At 41.1% G+C, this 15,164-nt stretch overlaps 6 protein-coding genes across 6 annotated transcripts; 3 read left to right on the forward strand and 3 right to left on the reverse strand.

Annotated features, from left to right (window-relative positions):
• The first annotated feature begins 352 nt into the window (after positions 1–352).
• Positions 353–1,627, forward strand: PCYB_125470 (ribosomal protein L29). The gene is made up of 3 exons (XM_004223880.1): positions 353–665; positions 966–1,031; positions 1,309–1,627. The coding sequence occupies exons 1-3, from the start codon at positions 630–632 to the stop codon at positions 1,408–1,410; spliced, it is 204 nt and encodes a 67-aa protein (XP_004223928.1). The 5' UTR covers positions 353–629; the 3' UTR covers positions 1,411–1,627.
• A 1,642-nt stretch (positions 1,628–3,269) lies between these two features.
• Positions 3,270–4,223, forward strand: PCYB_125480 (hypothetical protein; the record flags this gene model as incomplete). Its single annotated transcript, XM_004223881.1, has 2 exons — positions 3,270–3,391; positions 3,632–4,223. The coding sequence occupies 2 exons, from the start codon at positions 3,270–3,272 to the stop codon at positions 4,221–4,223; spliced, it is 714 nt and encodes a 237-aa protein (XP_004223929.1).
• Positions 4,224–4,572: 349 nt separating this feature from the next.
• Positions 4,573–6,507, reverse strand: PCYB_125490 (kelch domain-containing protein; the record flags this gene model as incomplete). The annotated part of the gene is made up of 2 exons (XM_004223882.1): positions 4,573–5,089; positions 5,126–6,507. 2 exons carry the CDS (start codon positions 6,505–6,507, stop codon positions 4,573–4,575), a joined length of 1,899 nt encoding a protein of 632 aa, XP_004223930.1.
• Positions 6,508–8,011: 1,504 nt separating this feature from the next.
• On the reverse strand, positions 8,012–8,986 carry PCYB_125500 (zinc finger; the record flags this gene model as incomplete). Its single annotated transcript, XM_004223883.1, has 2 exons — positions 8,012–8,770; positions 8,834–8,986. 2 exons carry the CDS (start codon positions 8,984–8,986, stop codon positions 8,012–8,014), a joined length of 912 nt encoding a protein of 303 aa, XP_004223931.1.
• Positions 8,987–10,715: 1,729 nt separating this feature from the next.
• Positions 10,716–11,432, reverse strand: PCYB_125510 (hypothetical protein; the record flags this gene model as incomplete). Its single annotated transcript, XM_004223884.1, has 2 exons — positions 10,716–10,957; positions 11,063–11,432. 2 exons carry the CDS (start codon positions 11,430–11,432, stop codon positions 10,716–10,718), a joined length of 612 nt encoding a protein of 203 aa, XP_004223932.1.
• A 1,550-nt stretch (positions 11,433–12,982) lies between these two features.
• On the forward strand, positions 12,983–13,516 carry PCYB_125520 (hypothetical protein; the record flags this gene model as incomplete). The annotated part of the gene is made up of 1 exon (XM_004223885.1): positions 12,983–13,516. A coding segment is annotated over one exon (534 nt), but the record flags the coding sequence as incomplete, so codon positions are not given.
• Positions 13,517–15,164: the final 1,648 nt, after the last annotated feature.

The raw sequence follows: 15,164 nt of genomic DNA on the forward strand, positions 1-15,164 counted from the left end.
TTTTTGCCTTTTTTTTTTTTTTTTCAAATTTCTCGATAGGTGTTGGTGACGCGGGAACCGGAAGGGGGGATTAAAATGCAAAGTGGGAAAGAGGGGCAATGGCATGCGAAGCGTATTTTTCAAAGGCGAGAAAAATTGCCCTATGGTATTTTGCGCCGTCAGTCCGCAGCATCATGCGTGTTATGTAAACATATTGAAAGGGACGTAAAGATGAAGCATACCCATACTCTTCTACTCTGCAAGTATAACCCCACTCGCTTATGCTATGCGTACAAAACAGTTAGCGCCCTTTTTATAAAGGCAACAAATAGGTCCCAATTGCAACTTTGAAAAAAAAAAATAAAATAAAAATAAAATAAAATAAAATAAAACACCTCATAGGAAAAAAAAATTCATTAAAAAAATTGCCACTCTTTTGCTCACCCACACGGTCGGTCGTATTTTCACAATTGCGACGAATTTTAAAATAAGAGAAATTACATTTTCGCTGGGGATATATATTTCTTCGAAGATTTTTTCCCTCTTTCATTTTTTTTTTTTACAAAATTACCGCTAAGTAAGTGTACATAATCAATCGTATCACATCAGCATATCTACCTTAACTCAAAGAAGGGAAAAAAAACGGCAACATGGCGAAGTCAAAGAACCACACGAATCATAACCAAGTAAGTTTTGGGGTTACATAAATATACCCCCTTGGAGGGGGTATCTTCACTGCGCTGCTCCGCTACGAATTCTCGGCCGTTTTATGTTCATTCGTCTCTGTTGCTCCCCACTCGTTTGGACTGTTCAGCAGTTTCCTGCAGCATGCTGTTTTGTTCCTTCGCTAGATAGCATATTGTGTAGTTTTGCTTTCTCCCACGTGGGATTGATATACATATGTGATCGTTTTGTGTACATATCGCTACTTGATCACACTTTGCATCACTTCATTTGACTCCCACCCTTCTTGTTTGCCCCCGCAGAATAGAAAGGCACACAAAAATGGAATTAAAAAACCGAAGAAGCACAAGTTTATGTCTCGCAAGGGGGTACGCACAAATACGTATTTGATAGCAACGTACCTATGTTGCTCGTGTGTTGCACACCCCCTGAAGGAAGCTTTGCGTTGATATTATATCATGCGCCGCTTTCTGCAGCTTTCTGCCGCTTTCCGCCGCTTCCCCCCGCTGTCGTGCCTATGTGTGTTTTATGGTGCACGGCTTAGCTTCCACAGGAGAGGGCCCCCTGCTCCATCTGCAACACCTTTTCCACGAGTGCTTATCCGATTTGTGCACATATATATTTTTTTTTTTTCCCACTTCGCAGTTGGACCCCAAATTTTTTAAAAACCAAAGATACTGCTTAAAGGGAATCTTAAAAAAGAAGAAGGAATTGAAATTGAAACAGAAACAAGAAAAGAAGAACTAAGCTAGGGAAACTTAGGATAATAAAATTTCAGATTTCTCCCCGAAATTTTGTTTCCCCTTTTAAATTTTTACCTTTTCAAAATTGTGTACCGTTGTGTACATGTTTTTTTTTTTTTTTTTTCACACCCCGCCTTTTCGAACAGCTACATGAAATGGTATATATGTACATGCATAAATTTGCGCCCTGTGTGCATATGTGTTTAAGCATATTGCATCGGCGTGCATGAAAATTCATTGCAGTGCATAAAACGCGAGTAGAACTAAAGGAGCTATGAAATGCTAATTCACCATATCGAAACGGATATTTATAGACCGGGGAAAATTGCAACTTATTAAGTTTCCAAAGTAGGGGAATTTTCTTCCCATATTCGAGTGTTAAACGCGGATTGGGGGGTCTTCTTCTATACCTATGCGTGTAGTGGGGGGGTGCACAGCTGGAAGGAACTTCTAAGAATTGGCTTCCTATTCAATGTGCTGTGTGTACCACCGTTGCTACGTAGTACATATAAGATCATTTAATATGAGCACTAAATGGAACCAATCAGAGTGACTTTCTTCTTTTTCCACATTTGTGCAGTGTGAGATAAGGTAAGGGATAGACTGTCACTTGTTAGGATGTGTTCGTTAGGATGCGTTCGTTGGGATGCATTCCTCCCGCTGTTGGCTACATTAAATTGTTGTGCTGCTACGTGAGCAAGAAAAAAAAAAAAATGCCCCCTTGGCGGTCTTCTCAAATGGTATATATTGCTTCCTATTACTTTGGTGAAACACTTATAACATTGCACACGCAGGGGTACACATTTTTTTTCGCTAGTCCCCTGGAAGCTCACTTTTTTTTTTACCCCCCCTTTTAAGATAACAAAATGGGGACTAAAAACCTTTGAGGTTGCGAAAAAATTGTGATTGCCCAGTATGTGGACAAACTATCCTTTGCTTTTTATTTACGCCGATTACGGATAGTAGGGTATTCCTAAGTATGTCCTAAACCGCGTGGTATGCAGGAGTATCGAAGGAGAAAAAAGTGGAAAGGAACAGCGAGGAGTTACGATAAGCAGGCAAAGGGGGCTATTATGTTCATTTTTAATTAAGCCAATGGATTTTTTTTTTTTCAAAGTTGATTAATGCGACATCCGCTGTAGTAACCAGTTCAGATAATTTTTGTTTACCTCTCGAAAAAATGTGCTTCATCACATAAATTATTTCCTCCATTTCGGAGATTGCACCGAAAGGGTGTAGGGGGGAGCCCTTTTCTATGTCACAAATGGGAATTGCAGTTAGCCAAAAAGGGAAAAAAAAAAAAAAAAATCCCAGTTTTTACCTGCACGTTCAGGCGATTATTTACACATACATTCTGACATACCACAGGGGTGACAATATAACTTCAGCAGAGTGGTTGCTATTTTGGAAAGAGATAAAAATAACGTGCCAAATGATGTGAAAATCGCCAAGAGATGTACTTCCCACGGTGTGGTGAGTTTAAAAATGCCTCCCTTTTTTGCAGATTCACGCTTTTTGCGCTCTTTCTGAGCCAACGACACATTATTGGCGCGACGCTGTTGTGAGTTGTTCGCATTCGGTTTTTTTCTTCTTTTTTTACGCCTCATTTTGCAATCGTAACGCGCAGTGTACGCCGCGCTCGGCGAAGCGTTGACAGACACGTTTGCAGGATCGTATGCAAAATCGCAAAATAGAAAAATCGCAATATAGCAATATAGCAATATCGCAATATAGCAATATCGCAATATAGCAATATCGCAATATAGCAACATCGCAATATCGCAAACTTGCAAACTTGCAAACTGGCGAAGACGCAACGCAGACACAGCATCGAAGAGCGCTATCGCACTCCCGCACCACGACATGTCAATCAGGATAAACAAAGATGAGAGTAAGCGGGTGCACGTGTGGATAAGGAGTGCCATCGGCACGCCCAACAGGAGGCAATACAAACATAAAAATATTATGTACCCATATTTTCGCATGTACAAGTCACCATACAGAGCGCGGGACTCGCGGACTCGACAGGCATTCTGGCCATGCGTTGACAAGTACCCATGGCACACTCATCAAAAAAGGTGGGTAAAACCAGAAGAACTAAATGTAAAATTCTTTTCCGAGTTTGTTAATAAGCCGCCAGACAAGAGGAACCTATTTGAGACGTGCCACACCCTGCCATTTAATGGAGTCAACTGTCTTTTTTGGAACCCGATTTATCTAAATAGTTATAAGTATTCTGCGAAATGTAGCAGAGCGAAGCAGGCGGATGAAGAGGGCACATCGGATAATACAGCGGAGGATACAGCGAAGGACACAGCGGAGGACACCGCGGAGGAGAAGAAGTACACGGACCGTGGGGAGCACCCTGTCGAGGGGTCCACTCCGATGGGCGGTCACGCAAACAAAAAGGTGATAAGGATAAACAACTTCCACTACATTGTACATAGCCAAGTGAAAAACAACCTTTATTTTTACCTCAAGTGTATCCGCTACAGCATGAGACCCTTTAGAGGAAAAATAATTGGAGATCTCTACATGAACGAAAGAAAGATACGAAGCAACATCTCCACAAATGGGATCATAAATGGAGAGTGGAAATATGCCTTTCCGCATCTTAAGATAAGTGATAAGTTTTCCGACGCCGCGTTAGATGATCCGATCGCGGGGGAAGAGTCCGAGGGGGGGGAAGAGTCCGAGGGGGGGGGAGAGTCCGTGGGGGGGGAAGAGTCCCAGGGGGAGGAAGTACTTTCCCAGTTGGTTATAGCGGATAAGTATACCTACCGGCCTCCCCTGCCTCGGTGTTTTAGCGAGCCGTGAGATGCACAGGATTCACATATAAAAGGGGGTTAAACATATTTCGTGTGACACTGCACTGTTTAGCTTTTTTTTTTAAGTCCCCTTGTTGGGTGCTAATTGCACAGTTTAAGCTAGTCGATGCGTCCATTTCTGTGCCACTCGCGTGGTATGTAAGACAATACGACTCGTCACCGCATCGGTGTGCCGTTTGACTCGTTGGTACTCCCCACGAAGGACACACAGTGGAAATTACATCCAAATGGTGTGTGCTGCTGGTTTGGTGGCACAGGTAGGGTTCCCTACGTGCAGCGTAAAAAAAAGAAAAATATAGAAAATAAAAAAAAAAAAAAAAAAGAAAATCGCGGCCAACTCAGTTGAAGATCCACTTTTTGTAAATCTCGCCCAGTAAGTAGGGCTCCAACGTGAGTCGGTTAATCTTCGCCTCGTCCAGCAATTTATTGTTAATTATAAAATCGATGCAAGCTGTGCATAGCTGCTTACAACAAATTCTGTAGCTCAAAATGAGGATGTCCATGACGTTCGACTCGTTTATATGGTGGCTAATTGCACGCTCACACAACTGCATTAGTCTGAAAATGCTATACCTGTAGGCAGCCAAGACGATGAGCACATACGTGTCAAGGGAGTAAAACATAGACAATTCATCCGTGTAGAGATAATTTACTATTATTAGGAAGATATCATGATCCATATCATGAATTGGGATGACTCTGAGATTTTTTATTTTCTCCCCTTTTGCTGTACCATCACTCATTGGTGCCAAGTTCTTCTCTCCACAGTAGGGTTCCCCTTCTCCGTGGGTCATTTCGCTTGATGATGTCCCGGTGGATGTCCACATATCGAAGAGAGTCTTAAAACTTGGACACCTAGACAGCAGAATGGAAGAACAGCCATAGATATACTTATTCTGTACTACAAAAATAACATCTGCATATCGGTAATTATTAACCATAATTCTATAATATTCGATGAGGGAAGATGGTTCGATGTGGACTTCCTCCAACTTCAAAGCGTATACATCACTGAGGGAGTTTTTCCCATCAAATCCAGCAATGCAGTAAATGACGTTTTTATAAAAATGAGTATTCATGCTGCTTCTGTTGGTGAAATTATTACATGTGTGTATTTTAAACCATATTCTTTTGTGCAGGTCAAATTTGTACAAGTCATTAAGCCTTTCACACCTTAGGCCATTATAGCCTCCCAAAATGTATATACATTTATTATGTATGAATGACCCCATGAAGTACCTAGCCACGGGGATTGCTCGATCGTGGGGAGGTACTTGCGTTTGGTTTGTTCGCCCTACGCGGGACTCTCCCGGCAGGTGGATCCGATCTGTTTCTTCTCCTTCCCCCTCTCCGTCTTCCGCTTCTTCCCCCTCTCCGTCTTCCGCTTCTTCCTCCCCCCGAGTCATGTTATATTTCATCTCCGTCCAAATGCCTGTCTCCAAATGATACTGATAAAAAATATTTAATCCATACTCTCCATTGTATCCGCCAAAAATGTAGAAATACCCATCGGAGATATGTCCAATTGCACAGGATCTTGGACTTGGTATCTGTCCACTTTGCTTTACCTGAATCCATTTTTCTTCCTGCAAATCGAATGCATACATTTTGTTATGTACCGATCTGCCATCGTACCCTCCGAATAGGTAGAGTATTCCTTTCAGTTCATCCACAGATAGGGCGAATCCAAATAACGATGGGGGTGCATACCTCATGCTCTCCTTCTTCACATTAACAACTTGCCAGTTTTCTCTCCTCAAGTCATAGACATAAAAATCATTCAACCAAATTTCATTTCCTTGATATCCTCCAAGTATATACATTTTATCTTTAAATAAAAAGGCAGGATTATTTTCCCTCTTCGATGGTCCATTAATGGATTCTATTTTTATCCATTCATTTTCTGCAATATTGTACTTATAAAAATCGTTTAGTCTCCTTTCAGATTTGTATCCCCCAAATATGTACACGTGGTTTTTATACAATACAGATGCAGCTCCCGTTCGTTTGGGAAGGCAAACATTTTTCTCCTCATTCCAGTAACCTCTACTTTGTTCTGTCCCTCCATTTGTGTGAGTGGTATTTCCTTCCTCCATTTTCTTATAATTTGTCTTTGCGCTGTTTGGTGGTCCATTCAATTTATTCCATGTTAGAATTTTTCTGCTTCCATTTTTGCTTCTGCGGATGTTTAGGCATTCTTTGTTCATCCTTGGGTACGCGCTGGATGCGGTTTCTTTGCCCTTCGGGTTGGCTTTCCCCGGGGGGAGACTCATTTGTGCGATTCGCTACTTCGGGGCGGCGGACGGCGAGGCCATTCACAAGCGGGACCCGCGAGCAGCAGCTGAGCAGCAGCTGAGCAGAAGCTGAGCAGAAGTTGAGCAGCAGCTGAACAGGAGCTGAACAGAAGTTGAGCAGCAGCTGAACAGAAGCTGAGCAGAAGCTGAACAGAAGCTGAGCAGAAGCTGAACAGAAGCTGAACAGAAGGAGAAAAAAAACCACACAAGGAGGCCTACACAAAGGGAAGCAAACCTTTTGGGGGGAGTCTCACGAGACAAATGAGATTTATTCCCACCACTTGCAACCAGGGCAGGTGCCACGTGCGTGTGAACGACCTGAGTGGCAATAACAAAGTAACAATCGCTGCAAAGCGGTCACTATATTTTAAAGTCCCACGTGATCGGATAAATGGAATTTTTTTTTTCACTCTCACTTCAGCTGTGTTCCCTCGTACTGCTCCTTTGCCCTTTTGCAATTTTGCAAATTTGCGGAGTTCGCAAAGGTTGCCTATTTTGCAGCACCGACACCAACTGCCCTTTTCTTTTCCCCCAAAAAAATGCTGCCACCAAATGGAAAAAAATTGCAACTGCTGGAGGTGGATCAGCATGCCTACTTATATATACACTTCCTCTTTGCGATCACCCCCATAAAGAGAAAAAAAAAAAAATTCCCCCTCGTTGTCTTTACTTTGTAAAAATTAAAAAATTGTACAACCAACCAGGGGTAACAATAAAAACAAATAGGCGAGTTGATTAAAATGGGAAAATACGAAAGATGCTAGGAAAAAAAAAAAAAAAAAAAAAGTATGCCATATCGTGTTATACGCGAAATTAAGCGGATCTAATTTTATTTAAAAAAAAAAAATGACAAGCCAAATGGGCTGATATGTTAACATAAAAAATAAAGTAAAATAAAATAAAGTAAAATGAAATGAAAATAAAAAGGTAGCAGAAATTGTACAAGGAAAAATCTTAAAATGGCTCGAAAAAAAAAAAAACGCCGTTGTTAGGGTTTCACACAAATGTACATAATTGGGGGGGAAATGTAACGTATAGCACAAATTAGGGGTTATTGGAGTTAATTATTATGTGGGGAAGGGGAATGGGGGTATCAAAACGCAAACAAACATATGAAGCAGATTTAATTAAAAGTATTCAAACATGTTACACAGGAATCATCAAATGGGACAAAGGTGCGCGAGGGGGGGGTTTGAACAACCGCGCGGGTGGTTAAATGTGCCCAGGTGGGAAAAAAATATATATATATATATATATATATAAAATATATATATAAAAAATATATAAAAAAAATATATAAAAAAAAAAGTATATAAGCAGCTAAAACCGCTCTTTTGCATACGGGACACAGAACAGGAAAGTACACAGACCAAAAAAAAAAGTCGGGTGATACATACCAGCGCCCCGCTCGTGGAGCCTAGAGTGGGCATACATGTGGATGGGCCCCTCATCGACATGTACGCTGCATACCCGCGCACCGAGCTCACATAATCGAGCAAACCCTCCTCTGGCAGTAGTTGCAGCAGTTTTCGTCCTCCGGGTCATCCGAGGGCCCCTGCGCAACTGTGTACGATACGCTCATCTCGTTCTGAGGAAACCTATAGGAATTCATCATGTAGGACTGAGAGCTGCTATTGGTAAAGGAATAATTGCTGGACTGGTCTGTGTAGTTTTTCCTCTTTTTCTCTAATTCAAGTTGGTTACACCTTATAATTAGTTTTTCCACCTGTTTTTTATACGAATGGATAATGCCTTCTGATTCTTCCTTCACTAAAGTTAGTTCGTTTTTTTCCTTAACAAGATTTTTAATGTTCATATTTTTCTGTTGAATCTCATAATTTCTTAAGTGCAAAATTTTGTTAAGTTCTGTTTTTTGTTCCTTTTCCCTTTTTAGCTGTTCTAATTCCTTTTTCTGATTTTCAATAATGGAGTCATAGTTCCTTATTTTGTCATTCAAGTCTTTCAATCCCTTTTCTCCCCTCTTCAACAAGGACATGACATCATTCGAGCCGTCTGCATGGTCACTGTTATTTAAAATTTCGCTGTCAAATTCGAGTAAGAAAGTTTTAAATCTCTCTACTATGGCCATTTTTTCACTTAGCGCTTTCTTCAAATCTTGATTTATTTGTTTCCTCGCTCCTAAATCTTCTTGCAGCAGCAACGTTTGGGGAGAAGACCTTTCCATAAAACACCTATCACATACTCGAACTTTTTCTGCATAGCTGTATTCGCTAATTTTTATCTTATTGTCTGAACAGTTGGAACAAAATACATTTCCGCAAGCTCTGCAATGATGTTTTCTTACCCTTACATTAAAAAAGGCATTGCAGCTGTAGCAATTTGTTACCTCCTCATCAGGGACCCATAAACATTTTTTGTCATTTTCATTATTTTCTGCATCCCCCATGGGAGATGCTGACTTGTTCAGGTAAAAATCGTTTTCTGTGTAATGGCCCATATATTATTTTGGCTAGTTTTTTTTTTTAGCAAGGTGGGTCAGGCGATTTTAACATAAATGGGGTATATCACAGGAGAGGAGGAGGGGGGGGGATTGATGGTGATAAAAAGTTATTTGCCAAAGTGAGGAATGTCAAGCTGCACAGATAAAACATATGCTCTGCGATGGGACTGCGCACATTCTTTTGTTACGTCTCACTAGGCATCCCGCCGAGCTTTTCTACGCTACCCCGCTGTGTAGAAGCAAAGTGTGGATTTACCAGCGCATATGTAGGCATGTAAACACGCTTACGTAGGCTTTACTTATGTTTACATATGCGACGCGGTTTGGCCTCAACCGCCGCGCGCGCACCAACTGCCAAAAGGTGAGGTTTAAACTTAAAATTTGAAAAAATTAAGAATCAAAGCGCAGTCACTTTTTCGCAAAAATGCTGGCTCGCTTTTTCCTGTTTGACTTTTTTGCAAAGATTGCATAATTACAAAATTTGTGCTCTTTTTATTTATTTTTTTTTATCCACATGGAGAGCATTTGACACGTAATTTATTGAGACCTGGCCTGTACAGAGGCGCCAATATATTTTATATACAATATGCTGAATTTACGCACAATACTGTGCTTCCATGAAGTTTAAAAAATAATGTTATTATTTTGTTCTTCGAGGCGAAGCATCAGAAGTGGCAAAAATATTTTTTTTTTTTTTTTTTTTGCTGCACTGCACACAAATTAGTTAATAACGAAGAGAAAACTTATGCATCCATGCATGCTGCTACTTGTGGGGGGGCATAACGCTCGTAAAATGAATTAAAACGAACTAAGCGCGCAACTTTCAGCCCTTTTCTATTAAAAAAAAAAAAAAAGCAAAAAAAGATTTTTGCCAAATGTGAATATATAAATTACCCTTTTCGTATATTCTTTAAAATTATTTCAAATTGAAAAAGCCACAAAATGATTTTTTTTTTTTTTTTTTGGCAACTTCAGCTTCGTTGCGTAAAATTCAAGTGGCGCAAGTGATATTTTGTGCGTCAGGCAGAAAAAATAAAACGAAGCGAACACATGTCCGTGGTTTCTACTGTATTAGCTTATTTACGCACTTTATCCCTTTTGGAAGTTTATAAGCTCGCTTAAGTTCCTCCAATTGGTAGAAAAGTGTTGCTTTCAGTATGACCGCTTATCCATGTGACAAAGCAGCCACTTTTGCTTTCCCTGCTGCTACGCACTCTCATGCTAAGTTGGCGCATGTGTGAGGGGGGCAGCGGTCAAAAGGGGCCTCAAAAATGCGAAAAATAGTGAGAGATGTGGGCAGACGAATGAAGGGGATAGAATAACGAACGCGCACTGCGTAGGTGCGCAATTAAGGCACACACGCGCGCAATCGCGCAATAGTGCAGTCGTGCAGTTGCGCATGCGTGGAGGAGAACTGTTGGATTTCCCCCTGGCGAAGCCACCATAAAGGTTTATCACCCCATTTGGGCGAACGAATCCATGTGCATTTAACACTGCGGTGATCGGCGTGGCTGTCCTGGAGAGCCTCTCCTTTCTGTTCACAAGGGAACTCATAGCCTTGTTTTCCCCCTTTTAGCCGCATCACCAAATTTGATACAACAAAATGGTAGAAGACCCGTTTTTATATGCCGTTCAGCCAATCGCGGAGCTCGTACCCCTACTTGTTAATACTAACCTTCCCTTTTTTCCCTTTCTCTCCTCATTCGACATATAAACGTAAAGTGGATCATAGTGCACATTCCTGCACAGTTGAGTACCCATCAGATAGCAGTTCATTCATAAGGGCGCAGAATTTTTCTATCAGTTTTTCAATAACGCCTTCTACCATCGGTGGGGTAGTGGCATGATAACTTACTCCCTGTGTTAACTTTCTCATGTTGGATTCAGTACTCCCCTTTTGCTCATTCACAGGCCGTATCAAATCGGCATCAATTTCTATGTCCGTCACGATGTAGACTAATTGGTGATCTGCTGAGGAAGAAGAACAAATAGGGGTGGAGACTGGCGTTTCTGTTTCGACAAAATGGACGTGCACGAAACAGCCATTAATTTGGTTATCCCCAGTTGGCATACCTTCCGCTCTATTTATATTAAACTTGATATGATAAAAATTTAAAGTTTGGATAACTGCAGTTGTGGATAGTTGAGTTAAGCAATGAGCTGTCTGTTCCAACTCTTTTTCTTTCCACAAAAAAATAAAAGAAACAAATAACTTTCCTTTTTCTGACAAGTGCAGAATGTGTGCCATCTTTTGACTATCGTCTGCCTTGGTTTTTTTCGTCTGAAAGTTACTGCTAAGTATGACCACATGGTGACTATCTTTAAATTTTTTCTCTCCAACAATCGATTTGATATTTTTTTCATTGCATAATCGATTGAAGTGAAATCTGTGTGCATTAATCGCGGGATATATTTTTTCATACAGCAATTTTTCTTTTTCCATTTTGAAAAAAGGGGGATTTTTTATGACACTTTTATTTGCAGGGGGAAGGATGATTGAAGGGGGGAAGAGGTATATACGCAGCTGTGTTTGTCCAGAGTTACTACGTGACATGTGTGGGGAGGAGGAGAAGGGATGTCTTGGCTAGCTTCCCTACTTATAGACGAACAGATTATTCTTTCTTTTATGTGTTTGGAAAAATTAGCGCAAATCTTTTGCTTATTGTTTAGCTGCTTAAAATTGAAAAGTGCTCGCAAGTGACTCCTTTCGCATTTCACCTGGGGATGGTCCGCGCACGAGGTGTAACAGCAACGCTGTGTGCACGTGCTTTGGTCAAAAAATAACTCACCGTTTTTGCTGTCATTCGAGCTACCGCTGTAAGAACTATTAATGTGTGATAGTCTTAATTGCTTGCGTTCCACAATTCCGCGCGCCGCTGTCCTGCGTTACAGGTTGCCGTCCTAACAGTAGGGAAAGCAAAACCGGTCGCGCAACGCTCACAAAAGTTTACATGTATCACGCGAAGTTGCACTTCCGTTGAATTATTTTTTATTTTATTTTTTTTTTTTTTTTTTTCTCCATGACGAGTTGCTGAGGTGTGTTTGGGAACATATGCATGTAGGAAGCACTTTTTTTTCCCATCCCTCCGCCTCGCAAAATAGTTGCGAGCAAATGGACAGCGTTGCACTTGAAAGCAGATTTTTTTTTTTTTTTCATGGGCGGACAGATGAGACAGGTCATTTGTAATGCGCCCAAGTGAAGGAAATGCCTGGCGGTTTGTTCCGCGTCGTTCGTTCGTTCGTTCGTTCGCCCGTCCGTTCTGCTTCACTCCTTCGCTCGTCCGTTCTGCTTCATTTCCTCGCCTCTTTCGCCCGCCCGTCTGCTCCCCTTGTGATTGACTCTTTTTTTCCATGCCACACAAAGCGAAGTCGAATCTTAGTCGTGCCAAGTGAAGAAAAAAAAATGCAGGCAAGTGGACAGTGTGACAACGTAGCAGACTTTTTTTCAGCGTGAACTTTGTTCAGGCGTACACAACAGAACTGTTTCTTAGAAAACAAAATAGAAATTGCTCATTCCGCTGGAAGAGCAATAACGTAACACACCCGCTGGTGTTTCCTCGCGCGTGGACCAACTGGGGGAAGACGCCAAGGAAGGAGAAGCAATGCAAAAGTATTGCCTATCGGAAAAAAAAAAAAAAAAAATAAATAAATAAATGGCAGCTCAATTGTGAATAATGTGCATACACAGTTATGTTGCGAGAATACCGAGTTGCCGAGAAATGCTTCCGGCATCTTCCCACCTCTTCACCTGTGGGGTATACAAAATATGTAAAAACATATGTGTGTGCATTTTTTTTGCAAATCGTTCAGTCGTTCCATCCTTCAGCACCCTCAGAAGATCTGCCCTGTGTATCCCCTGTTTGAGAGAAAAACAACCAAATGAAAGTAGCAGTAAAAATCGATTCCCCACACCCCCATAGACCGTTCTCATACACTCAACATTCCCCACCGCAGCCGTGAGTGCACATCATAACCCCAAACTATGACGAAAAAATGTTCAGGTCACAAGGAATAAAAAGATGGACCATGAAGAGATTTTTATGTTTCTCCATAGGGACAGCAAGTATTATTTATGCCATACTCCTGATACTGATGTCGATTCTGATGTTAACACACACATCGCACTATAATGAAGCGTTATTCATAGTCATGTCCATTTTAAACTGCATTTGCTCCATATTAATATTCATCTCAGTTGCACACAAAAATGCCTTTACAGCGTATATAGCATATAATGTGGTGGTCATAAATTATGTGGTGGAAGGAATTGAGTGTTTAATATGCCTGTACAATACATGTACTTCACATAGCGTACAATGGTATTACGACAACTTCGATTGGCATAGGAAAATAATTTTTAATTATCTCATATATTATGGCATACTAGAAATGATTGTTCATATTTTTATGTTTATCATGTCCTTTTTCGTTATACAACTCGTTTGGAGTTTTTATCGAATTTTGCAAGTAGGTGGAAATATTTTTTCTTTCCAAAGGGCGGAAGATATTGAGAAAAGTTTGCATGGGACGTACTACTACTCCTACGGGACCATACCCCATATGCAGCCTTACTGACGGGCCCCGCAGAAAAGGGAGGGTCTGCGTGTACATGTGCGTGCGTGCATGTATGTGTACATGTACGTGTACGTGTGTGTGTTCCTGTGCGAAGGGGATGCACCCACCCATGAAGAGGTACACCTGCATGTTCTCTCCTACACCCACTTTGTCTTCCCCCTTTGAGGCACATTCCGTGATACGCCTACTCACCGATTTGTAACTCGGGGTGTTGTTTCCCTTTTTTGCGTGTGACCCTGATTAGCCGTACGTATTTATTTTAACCTGTGTAGTCCCGAGTGGCCATTTTTAACCAATTCAGTTTCGCCCTGTTTTTTTTTTTTTTTGTTGTCCATGCGTGGAGCATGCATGGGTGTGTACGTTATAGTTTTTGTTTTGGTTTACGTTTTTTGATTCTTTTCCGATTTAGCTTTTGCTTTTGTTTTTGCCTTTGCTTTTGCCTTCGCCTTTGCTTTTTTTTTCGTTTTTTTAATTAACGCAACCGAGCCAACGCCACGACGTTGTCCTTTTTCCAAGACGTTAACCTTTTGGCATAGCGCTGTCATTTTGGAACATCGTTGCCCTTTTGCCACGTCTCCCTTTCGCAACCATCGAAGCGACCTGTGCGCGTTTGTGGGCACGCGCGCAACACACCAAATTTGACCAGCGATAATAAACCCACTTAAAAATGACCACAGAAAAATAACAAAAAAGAACTTCGACACGATAATCCCTCCATGCCGAGTTATCCAAAAAAGGCGATTATCCTCGTGGAGCGAATCTGCGAAGCGTTTGAAACAATGTTCAAAGGGAAGAACGCATGGCGCAAATGTCGCGCGGGGAGTTAGTGACCAATTCTGCTTATAACAGAAACCCTTAAATGTGGCACACCCGAAAAGGGGAGCAAAATGAGCAGACAGAGCTCATCCCCATCCTGCTCATCTAACATGTTAGGCCTGAATACGCATATACCTGCGTGTCCACCTCTGTGCTGCTGCTGAAGGTGTGGACGTAATCCCCCTTCACGATTGCTTTTGCAAAAATCGACGAAAGGTGAATAAATGCTACTCACAACTCGGCCGATTCGAAAGGGTCTCTCCCGTAAGAAAAGCTGATGCTCGCCTTAAAAGAGAATACCTGCTATACAATTTTACACATTTATAAAAAAAAAAAGTACAAACTTTTTTTTCCTTAACAAGTGTCTAATCAATCTTTTAAAGGATGGCAAAAAAAAAAAAGAACTGATTAAAAAGACGGATTAAAAAGACGGATTAAAAGGACCGATTAAAAGGATCGGTTAAAAGGACCGATTAAAAGGACCGATTAAAAGGACCGATTAAAAGGACCGATTAAAAGGACCGATTAAAAAGACCTATTAAAAAGACCCATTAAAAAAGCGGATTAAAAGAACGGGTTAAAAGGAGCGCGCCCCCCCTACTTTGCGCCATTTAAAGGACAAACTCGTATCGTTCGAATTCGATAAAAATCGCATAATACATTCACTTAAAACGATCAGTTGGCAGCTGCTAAAGTTGTTATGGAAGTCCTTTTATTTACAAATGGGTTGAACGGATATGCATAAAAAATGTTCTGACTTGTTCAGGTAAAAAAGTGAAAAAAT

The sequence above is a fragment of the Plasmodium cynomolgi genome, chromosome 12, assembly GCF_000321355.1.
Source record: "Plasmodium cynomolgi strain B DNA, chromosome 12, whole genome shotgun sequence".
Taxonomy (NCBI): Eukaryota; Apicomplexa; class Aconoidasida; order Haemosporida; family Plasmodiidae; genus Plasmodium; species Plasmodium cynomolgi.